The 11,042-nt window shown below is 47.0% G+C and overlaps 1 protein-coding gene across 1 annotated transcript; it reads left to right on the forward strand.

Moving 5' to 3' along the window:
* Positions 1-94: 94 nt before the first annotated feature.
* Positions 95-1,051, forward strand: LOC128848195 (olfactory receptor 14A16-like). Its single transcript, XM_054048010.1, has one exon. It carries the CDS (start codon positions 95-97, stop codon positions 1,049-1,051), a length of 957 nt encoding a protein of 318 aa, XP_053903985.1.
* Positions 1,052-11,042: the final 9,991 nt, after the last annotated feature.

An 11,042-nucleotide genomic window follows, 5' to 3' on the forward strand; every position in this document is an offset into this window, starting at 1 on the left:
AGGGGAATCCGGGCAATTGTTTCTGTCACTCTAATTCTGACCATTGTCCTTCTCATTCCCTCCACAGCCATTACTCAGTGTACTGACGAAGAAAATGTCCAACCAAACCATTGTGACCGAATTTCTTCTCCTGGGATTCTCTGACGTTCGGGAACTGCAGATTTTACACTTTGTGGTGTTTCTACTGCTTTATCTGGCATCCCTGCTGGGGAACCTTCTCATCATCACAGCCATAGCCTTCGACCGCCACCTTCACAACCCCATGTACTTCTTCCTGATGAATCTGTCCATCCTAGACTTTGGCTCCATCTCTGTCACCATCCCCAAATCCATGGCCAATTCCCTCACAAACACCAGATCGATTCCTTATTCTGGATGTGTTGCCCAAGTCTTTTTTTACATATTCTTTGCTTCAGCAAATTTTGCCTTACTGACCATCATGGCGTACGACCGATACGTTGCCATCTGCCAACCACTGCACTATGAGATGATGATGAACAGAAGAGCTTGTGTCCAAATGGCAGCCAGTGCCTGGATCAGTGGTATTCTCTACTCTGCATTGCACACTGGGAACACGTTTGCGATATCCTTCTGTGGAGGCAACATGGTGGATCAGTTCTTCTGTGAAGTCCCCCAGCTCCTCCACCTCTCCTGCTCTAACTCTTACCTCGGTGAAGTTGTTGTTATTTCTCTTAGTGTGCTTTTATTTTTAATCTGCTTTGCTTTTATAATTGTGTCGTATGTTCAGATCTACAAAGCAGTGCTGAGAATCCCTTCTGAGCAGGGCCGGCATAAAGCCTTCTCCACCTGCCTCCCTCACCTCATTGTGGTCTCCTTATTGCTTTCCACTGCCATCTTTGCCTTTCTGAAACCCACCTCCAGCTCAACCTCAGATCTGAATCTTTTGGTGGCTGTTCTCTATTCCATAATGCCCCCAATAATGAATCCGATCATCTACAGCATGAGAAACAAGGAAATGAAAGGTGCACTGAATAAACTGATAGGTTGGAGGTTATTCAGCAAGAATAAAATGTCTATATTTCTCCACTGATCACGATTTCATTCTGTGTTTCTTTATAGATATAAATATCTGGTGACATTATTGCCGTCATGAGAACATACTGTGCAATCAGTTTATGCAGAATTGAGTATTTACACTAATAAAAATCAAGACAAACGTAAGTCAAGAAAAAAAGTAGCTACTAGAAGTTTACATCAATGCAATTAAGATCGGACTCTATCTATCTATCTATCTATCTATCTATCTATCTATCTATCTATCTATCTATCTACTGCTAGTCATCACCATTCTATGTGATAATCTTGCACATAAAATCAGTAGCCACAGCAAAGTCCCTACTGGGTTCTCTGGATCTTTTTATTTTTCAGGATAATAATTCTGACTGAGGTATCAATTCATTTGTTCTTTGGGGTTTTGTTTGTTTGTTTGTCAATTTTTTAGTTTATTTTTGTTAGGTTGTTTGTTCTTTTTTTTGTTTCTTTGCTCCAGGTGGATTTGCAGGTGGGAAGGCCTGGAGAGATGGCAAGTGTTTTCTTAGATAGCATTTTCAATGTTTGACTTCTCTTGGGGGTGCTAATATGTCATGTCTTTGATGCGGTTTTCTGAGTGAGCTGAAGGTTTGCTCCCCACAGTGATAAAAGGGTGGAAAAGAAGTTTCTGCATGGCTAAATTCCTCCTGAAATGATTGTGTATATACTGTTGGGGAATTATTGTATCATTAATGATGTGTTAGGGGAGAAAAAGCCTCAGGTAGCTGTCTTTTATTATTTTAACCTGAAGAAGAGCTCTGTGTAGCTTGAAAGCTTGTCCCTCTCACCAACAGAAGATGGTCCAATAAAAGATATTACCTCACCCATCTTCTCTATGTAATAAGTGTGGCATTCTTGCTATGTTACAAAGTCTGTTTTGAAGAGAAACTTTTTCCAGTGTTTTCTACAGAAAATCTAACTGTGGATAGTAAGGCCAAATGTGGATTCCATTGAAGTCACTGAGGTTTAGCCCCTCACTTCAAAGAAATTAGGATTTGGCCATTAGCCTATATACACAAGGATCCAGAATTGGCTGACAGACCCCTGGAGAAAGTGAATGTGACATATATGTAAGGGTCTGATATCCCAACTCATCTAAACCAGCACCAATGTAGAGTAGACCCATTGACATCACCAATTTAATACTGATGAAGTTCTGGCCCAAATTCTCTGGGCTCCACTCAGTAGTGACATAAACACTGGTGTAAGTTATTTGTTTGGAGTAATTTTGTTCTAGCCTTGGTGTAAGTGGAAATGTGCCATCACACAGAACCATAGAATCATAGATTATTAGGGTTGGAAGAGACCTCAGGAGGGCATCTAATCCAATCCTCTGCTCAATGGAGGACCAACACCAATTAAATAATCCCAGCCAGGGCTGCATGCATTGATCTGCATGCACTGATCTGGTGCTCCATATGCTATCCTATATAGATCTACTCACCTCCAAGTGAGAAAGGATCTCAAAAGTTATTAGTGTTAGAATACCATCTTTGTGCATGGTTCTGTACACTATATATATGACAGACAAAAATAGATCATGTGATTAGATAGAGAGACAGACAGATAGGACCATTTCTTCTCCTAACACACAACCTCATTTAGTCATATTGATAGATTTCTATTTGATTGTGAATTATGTTAGCTAGCTAGATAACAAATAATCTATGAAAATTATTGTGCTTCTTTTCCTGTTAATGATTGTCCACATCATGATTTTCTTATAAGTACTCCTTATTAAATCTTATTTAGCAAAGATTTTTTATGACTATATCTTACTTCATCACTCATTTACAAACAGCTCATCAAAAGTATTCGGTGTTTGGACTTCGAGCTGTTTTGACTGGATACATTTTAAACATGCTGTGTTTTGTTTCTCTGAATAAATGGAAGTATCACACATGGGTTCCTGAAAAATAAAGGGGCTAATTCACAGCTGGTTTAAATTGTCATAGCTCTGTTGAAGTTAATAGATCTCTGAGAATTTATACCAGCTGAGGATCTGGTCCAAAAACTCATGATTATGAAATTAAAAGTCACTTTGAATAGTCTGTAAAAAAGGCCCTGATTCTGCAGCCACTTCAGCACATTCTAAACTTTAAACACATGAGAGGCCCCATTGAAGGTTTAAAGAAAAACTTATACATAAGTCCCTGTTGGTTATGGGTTAGGATTATGGATAGGGCTTAAGGCTAACACCAAACTGGTATTATACCCTGCCACTTTACAAGTTACTCTCCTTTCCCAATCAAATAAAGACCTGCAATTGGTGCATTGGAATTATTCTCCCTTACTGGGTTCTGGATTATTAACATGAAAAAATAGTTTCTCACAAAGCCAGAATCTCTGGGTCTTCTTCTCCAAACTCACCAGTCCAGTATGCCCCTTCAACACCAACCTCTCCCTCCTGGACATCCTGCTCACAGCATGGTCATCCTTATGGTGAGCAAATGGGAGATGATTTCCTGCCCTAGCTACCATTCTCAGGCCTACTTCAACTTCTTGATGGACTGCATGGAGTTCTTCCTCTTCGATGTCATGTCCTTAGACTTCTATATGGCCATCTGATACCTGGTGCAATACGTCACTATTGTGAGCAATCATATCTTCCTCTGGCTGGTGGCTGCCTCATGGTGAGGGGTAACATTTGCAAAAGCACTTATGTGACAAGGTTTCATTTTCAAAAATGCCTTAGTCACTCAGGCCAGATTTTTAAAGGTATTTAGGTGTGTTGTGAGATTTTCAACAATATCTTATCACTTAACAGCCATTGATTTCTATAGTTATTAAGCTCCTAGGTTCTTTAGGTAATCACTCATAGGCACCTAAATACCTTTAAAAATCTGACTCTATTACATTTATAAGTGCCAAAGTTACTTTTGAAAATAAGACTTAGGTACCTGAATAACTTGGTGGGATGATAATTTTACCCAATGGCAGTAAATGGAGGAAAATCTGTGTGCGTGTAAGGGCATGGCTACACTTGCAGATGTAGAACACTTTGAGTTAAACCAGCCTTCGTAGAGCACAGTAGGGAAAGTGCTACAATCTGTCCACACTGACAGCTGCAAGTGCTCTGGCGTGGCCACATTAGTAGCTCTTGCAACAGCCACAGAGAGAAGTGTGTTGTGGTAGCTATCCCAGCATGCAAGTGGCTGCAACATGCTTTTCAAATGGGGGGTGGGGTGGAGTGTGACAGGGAGTGTGTTGTATGTATGTGGGGGGAGAGAGTGGATTTTTGGGGGCTGAGAGCATGTCAGCATGCTGTCTTGTATGTTCAGACAGCAACAGACCCCCACTCTCCCCCCCGCCTCTCTCTCTCACACACAGCATTCCACAGTAATGGTTTGCTCTGTGTCGGAGCAGATAAGGATGCTGGCTGTTAGAAATGGAGCTTTCAAAGGGCATATCTGCATTCTGGCAGCGATTCCAAAACAATGACAAGAGTGGCCACTTGATTTAAGGGGATTATGGGATGTTTCCAGAGGCTGATCAGAGCACAGTAATGCAACACCTTGTTCACACTGACGCCTGGGCGTTTCAGCCAAGGTGCAGCAAGCATTAATCTTCTCACCGAGGTGGAGTACCAGTAGCGCTCTAGCCGTGGAGTCAGAGCACTCTACATGCCTTGCCAGTGTGAATGGGTAGTGAGTTAGGGCGCCTGGGGCTTCTTTAATGGGCTCTAACTTGCAAGCGTAGCCAAGCCCTAAGGCCTTGGCTACACTTGTGAGTTACAGCGCTGTAAAGGCTCCCCCAGAACTGTAACTCACTCCCCGTCCACACTGGCAAGGCATTTGCAGTGTTGTATCTCCGTGGTTGCAGCGCTGCATGTACTCCACCTCTCTGAGAGGAATAGTGAGTATTGCGCTAGTGCTGCAGCGCTGCGGCGCCAGTGTGGCCACCCAATGCACTGTGAATGGCCTCCAGAATTATTCGGCAGTATCCCAAAATGCCTGTTCTAGCCTCTCTGGTCATCAATTGAAACTCTACTGCCCTGGCCTCAGGTAACCAACCATGTGACCCACCCTTTACATTCCCCGGGAATTTAAAAAATCCCCTTCCTGTTTGCTCAGCTCGGCGTGGTGTGGAATGCTATCAGTGAATCTTTCCAGGTGACCATGCCTCCACGCACCAAGCGAGCCCCAGCATGGAGCAATGGCGAGTTGCTGGAACTCATCAGTGTTTGCGGGGAGGAAGCTGTCCAGTCCCGGCTGCACTCCAGCCGTAGGAATTACGATACCTTCGGGAAGGTATCAAAGGATATGACGGAAAGGGGCTATGACCGGGACACCCTGCAGTACAGGATTAAAGTGAAGGAGCTACGGAGTGCCTACTGCAAAGCCCGCGATGCAAACGGCCACTCGGGTGCTCCCCACACGACCTGCCGATTCTACAAAGAGCTGGATGCGATACTTGGGGTTAACCCCACCTCCACTCTGAGCACCACCATGGACACTTCAGAGCCAGTGTCGGGGGGAGGAGGAGGAGGAAAACAGGAGTGATGGTGGTGGGCCAGATGGAGACACCCCGGAATCCCTGGAGCCATGCAGCCAGGAGCTCTTCTCAAGCCACGAGGAAGGTAGCCAGTCGCAGCAGCCAGTACTTGGTACATGCCTAGATGCAGAATAGTGCATCGATGTGGTTTATCACATCGCGGTAATCAGCCTCGGTAATCTCCTCGAATGTCTCATCCAGAACATGTGCAATGCGCTTCCGCAGGTTTATCGGGAGAGCCACCGTGGTCCTTGTCCCAGCCAGGCTAATGTGTCCGCGCCACTGTGCCGCGAGGGGCGGGAGGACCATTGCTGCACACAGGCAAGCTGCATATGGGCCAGGGCGGAAGCTGCATTGCAGTAGAAGACCCTCCCTTGCTTCCCAGGTCACCCTCAGCAGCGAGATATCGTCCAGGACGAACTCCTGTGGAAAATGTTGGGACAGTGTTCACTGTAGGTGCCCCCTGAAGCTGTTGGCTCTCCCCAAGGCACAGAAACCCAGAGGACTGTGCAGCTCTGAAACAATCAGTCCCCCTTACTCACCATTTTGAGGCTCCCGTGGGATATGTGTGCTCTGTTTCGGACGGGAAAATTATGCTATTGTGTAGATCCTGTGTGTTTTCTACTCCTTAAGTGCAGGGGGAATCATTACTCTGTCTGGTATAAACAATGCTGCCTCTGTTAAATGTTGCATTTTGCCTATACAGCTGCATCAACCTTGAGACCTCAGCCGTCCCTCTTATCACCTGCTCAGAGACTGCAAAGACTCAGGAAGAGACCACGAAAAAGCAAAGAAGACATGCTGCAAGAAGTGATGCAGCAATCTATTAAAGAGAATGAGAAAGCACAGGACTGGAGGGAGAGAGAAAGCAGGATCCGCCAGGAACATGCAGCGCACTGGCGGCAAAGCACCGCACACCGGCAGCAAAGCACTGATAGGCTCATAAGCATCCTGGAGCGCCAAGCAGACACTATCCAGGAACTGGTAGCCATGCAGAAAAAGTACCGCAAATGCAAACGCCACCCCCCTCACAGCCCTTGTCCCAAAACTCTTTCCGTTGTGCCCCACTGTCACCTCCAACCCACTTTCCCCAACGTGTTCTTCATGCCACCCGCTGCCTCCAACACCAGTATCTTCACCACCCAGCCCTGAAAACCACGACCCTTACCCTCTACACTCAACCCCATCACCATGCAGTATAGCTGTCCTGAAGTGCAGCACTCACTGCACAGCACACCAGACAGGACATACGCGAATCTGTGATTGTACTGTTCCCGACTCCACCCCCTTGTTTCTTTTCAATAAATATTTTTTTTTCCTTTTCAATAAATGGATTCTTTGGCTTTGAAAACATCCTTTATTATTGCATAAAGTAAAAGACTCCTTAGCCCAGGAAATAAACAGGCACTGCAAGTCTGCTTATCAAACACTGATTCCTAAAGATTGGAACTACTGCACTTCACTCCCGTGCCGGGCACCAGATATCACTGCTGGTTTTCAGCCTCAAATTGCTCCCTCAAGGCATCCCTAATCCTTGCAGCCCCTGGGCCCCTGTAATAGCCCTGCTCTCTGGCTGTGCAAATTCAGCCTCCAGGTGTTGAACCTCAGAGGTCCATGCTTGAGTGAAGCTTTCACCCTTCCCTTCACAAATATTATGGAGGGCACAGCACGCGGATATAACCGCGGGGATGCTGTTTTCGGCTAAGTCCAGCTTCCCATACAGAGATCTCCAGCGGGCCTTTAAATGGCCAAAGGCACACTCCACAGTCATTCGGCACCAGCTCAGCCTGTAGTTGAACCGTTCCTTGCTGCTGTCAAGGCTCCCTGTGTAGGGTTTCATGAGCCACGGCATTAATGGGTAAGCGGGATCTCCAAGGATCACAATGGGCATTTCAACTTCCCCTACCGTGATCTTCCTCTCTGGGAGAAAAGTCCCGGCCTGCATCTTCCTGAACAGCCAAGTGTTCCGAAAGATGCGTGCGTCATGCACCTTTCCGGGCCAGCCTGTGTTAATGTCAATGAAATGCCCACGGTGATCCACAAGCACCTGGAGAACCATAGAGAAATACTCCTTCTGATTAACATACTCCGATCCTAGGTGGGGTGGTGCCAGAATAGGAATGTGCATCCCATCTATCGCCCCTCCACAGTTAGGGAACCCCATTTGTGCAAAGCCATCCACTATTTCCTGCACATTACCCAGAGTCACGGTACTTCTGAGTAAGATGTGATTAATGGGCTTGCAAACTTGCATCAACACGATTCCAATGGTCGACTTTCCCACTTCAAACTGGTTTGTGACCGACCAGTACCTGTCTGGAGTTGCCAGCTTCCAGATTGCAATAGCCACCCGCTTCTCCACTGGCCGGGCAGCTCTCAATCTCGTGTCCTTGCGCTGTGGGGTGGGGGCAAGCTCCTCACACAGTCCCATGAAAGTGGCTTTTCTCATCCGAAAGTTCTGCAGCCACTGCTCATCATCCCAGACTTCCATGACGATGTGATCCCACCACTCGGTGCTTGTTTCCCGAGCCCAAAAGCAGCGTTCCACGGTGCTGAGCATGTCCATGAATGCCACAAGCAATTTCGTGTCGTACGCATGACGCGGCTCGATATCATCGTCGGACTCCTCACCCTCACTCTCACTGTCACTTTGGATCTTAAGGAATAATTCGACAGCCAAACGTGACGTGCTGGCGAGACTCGTCAGCATATACCTCAGCAGTTCGGACTCCATTTCCGCAGACAGATCGCGCTGCACACAAACGGTTGAAAGATGGCGCCAAAGGTGGATGGAAACAAAGGGATTTCTGGAATGCGAAGTGATGCATCACGGGGCATTGGGACAGGACCCAGAATCCCCCACTCCTACTCCCCCTTCCCACAACCCACGGCACCAGAATAGGAAAAGGTGCTCGGTGGGATAGCTGCCCATAATGCACCGCTCCCAATAACGCTGCAATTGCCGCAAATGTGGCCACGACACTGCACTGGGCAGCTGTCAGTGTGGACAGACTGCAACGCTTTCCCTACTCAGCTCAATGAAGTCAGGTTTAACTCACAGTGCTGTACATCTGCAAGTGTAGCCAAGGCCTTAGTGTCAGTGTGTGTGTGTGTGTTTATATGAGAAGAAGAGAGAGAACGTATAGCGAGACAATGTATAACCAGGTCTACACTGGCAAAGTTTTGCTAATATAACAATACAAACAAACTCTCCTAATGTAAATGAACTAGTAGTTTTGCTGGTATTGCTTACACTGGTTCTCTGAGGCCTGGTCTACACTACGAGTTTAGGTCAACTTTAGCAGCGTTAAATCGAATTAAGCCTCGACACGTTCACACGACGAAGCCCTTTCTTTTGACTTAAGGGGCCCTTTAAACAGGTTTCTTTACTCCACCTCCGACGAGGGGATTAGCAATAAAATCGGCCTTAGCGGGTTGGAATTGGGGTAGTGTGGACGGAATTCAATGTTATTGGCCTCCGGGAGCTATCCCACAGTGCTTCATTGTGAACGCTCTGGACAGCACTCTCAACTCAGATGCACTGACCAGGTAGACAGGAAAAGCCCTGCGAATGTTTGAATTTCATTTCCTGTTTGCCCAGTGTGGAGAGCACAGGTGGCCACGCAGAGCTCATTAGCACAGGTAACCGTGATGGAGTCCCAGGATTGCTAAAGAGCTCCAGCATGGACCGAACGGGAGGTACGGGATCTGTTCGACATATCGGGAGATGAATCAGTGCTAGCTGAACTCCGTAGCAGTCAACGAAATAGCAAAATATTAGAAAAGATCTCCAGGGCCATGAAGGACAGAGGCCATAACAGGGACGCACAGCAGTGCTGCGTGAAAATTAAGGAGCTAAGGCAAGCCTACCACAAAGCCAGAGAGGCAAACGGAAGGTCCGGGGCAGAGCCGCAAACATGCCACTTCTACGCGGAGCTGCATGCCATGCTAGGGGGTGCAGCCACCACTACCCCAACCGTGTGCTATGACTCTGTCACTGGAGAAACACACAGGGAAGAGGGTTCGGGGTACGAGGAAGATAAGGATGAAGATAATGTAGATAGCTCACAGCAGCAAGGAAGCAGAGAAACCGGTTTCCCCAAAAGCCAAGATATGTTTATCACCCTGGACCTGGAGCCAGTAACCCCCGAACTCACCCAAGGCATGCTCCCAGACCCTGAGGGCACACGGGGGACCTCTGGTGAGTGTACCTTTGTAAATATTACACATGGTTTAAAAGCAAGCATGTTTAATGATTAATGATTAATTTGCCCTGGCAATCGCGGCCAGTACAGCTACTGGAAAAGTCTGTTAACGTGTATGGGGATGGAGCGGAAATCCTCCAGGGACATCTCCAAAAAGCTCTCCTTCATGTACTCCCAAAGCCTTTGCAAAAGGTTTCTGGGAAGGGCTGCCTTATCCCGTCCGCCATGATAGCACACTTTACCACGCCAGGCCAGTAGCACGTAGTCTGGAATCATTGCATAACAAAGCATGGCAGCATATGGTCCCGGTGTTTGCTGGCATGCAGACAACATCCATTCCTTATAGCTCTTTGTTATCCTCAGGAGAGTGATATCATTCACAGTCACCTGGTTGAAATGGGGTGATTTTATTAAGGGGACATTCAGAGGTGCCCGTTCCTGCTCGGCTGAACAGAAATGTTCCCCGCTGTTAGCCACGCGGTGGGGGGAGGGGTGAAGTGATCATCCCCGATAATTGGGTGTGTGGGGGGAAAGGAGGTTAGTTGGGTTTGTGCTGCATGTTAACCCGGAAACCGCAGCCCCTCCTTTTACATTGCAAACACATTTTAAATAGCCAACCCAATGGGTGCTTGGTATGGGAAATGAGGGTGCTAATCTTTGAAACCATTCCCACATGTTAAGAAGGTTAAAAAAGCCAAAAGACTGTGGCTTACCATGGCTGCCTGCAAGCCGAAATCTGTTGTCTGGCACTGAGTGAGTGATCTCTCACACCAAACCGGCAGGCCCTCAATATAAGAGGAAAAGTGCGACCTTGTAATGAAAGCACATGTGCTGTGTAATGTGAAAAGCAAAATTTAAGGTGAAAGAGTGTACCCATTGTTCTCTAAAATGTGTCTTTTTTAACCACCTCTCCCTTCTCCTCCACCAGCTGCAAATGTTTCTCCTTCACAGAGGCTAGTGAAGATTAGAAGGAGAAAACGGCGGACTCGGGATGACATGTTCACAGAGCTCCAGATGTCCTCCCATGCTGAAAGAGCACAGCAGAATGCGTGGAGGCAGTCAATGTCAGACTACAGAAAAGCACAGTATGAATGAGAGGAGAGGTGGCGGGATGAATTGCGGGATGAACAGAGCAAGTGGCGGGCTGAAGATGATAGGTGGTGTCAGCTTGCAGACAGAACGCAAGAGCTGATGCTCCGGCTGCTGGAGCATCAAACTGATATGCTCCATCATATGGTTGAGCCGCAGGAAAGGCAGCAGGAGCAGAGACCGCCGCTACAGCCCCTGTGTAAC

Source organism: Malaclemys terrapin, chromosome 13 (assembly GCF_027887155.1).
Source record: "Malaclemys terrapin pileata isolate rMalTer1 chromosome 13, rMalTer1.hap1, whole genome shotgun sequence".
Lineage (NCBI taxonomy): Eukaryota > Metazoa > Chordata > Testudines > Emydidae > Malaclemys > Malaclemys terrapin.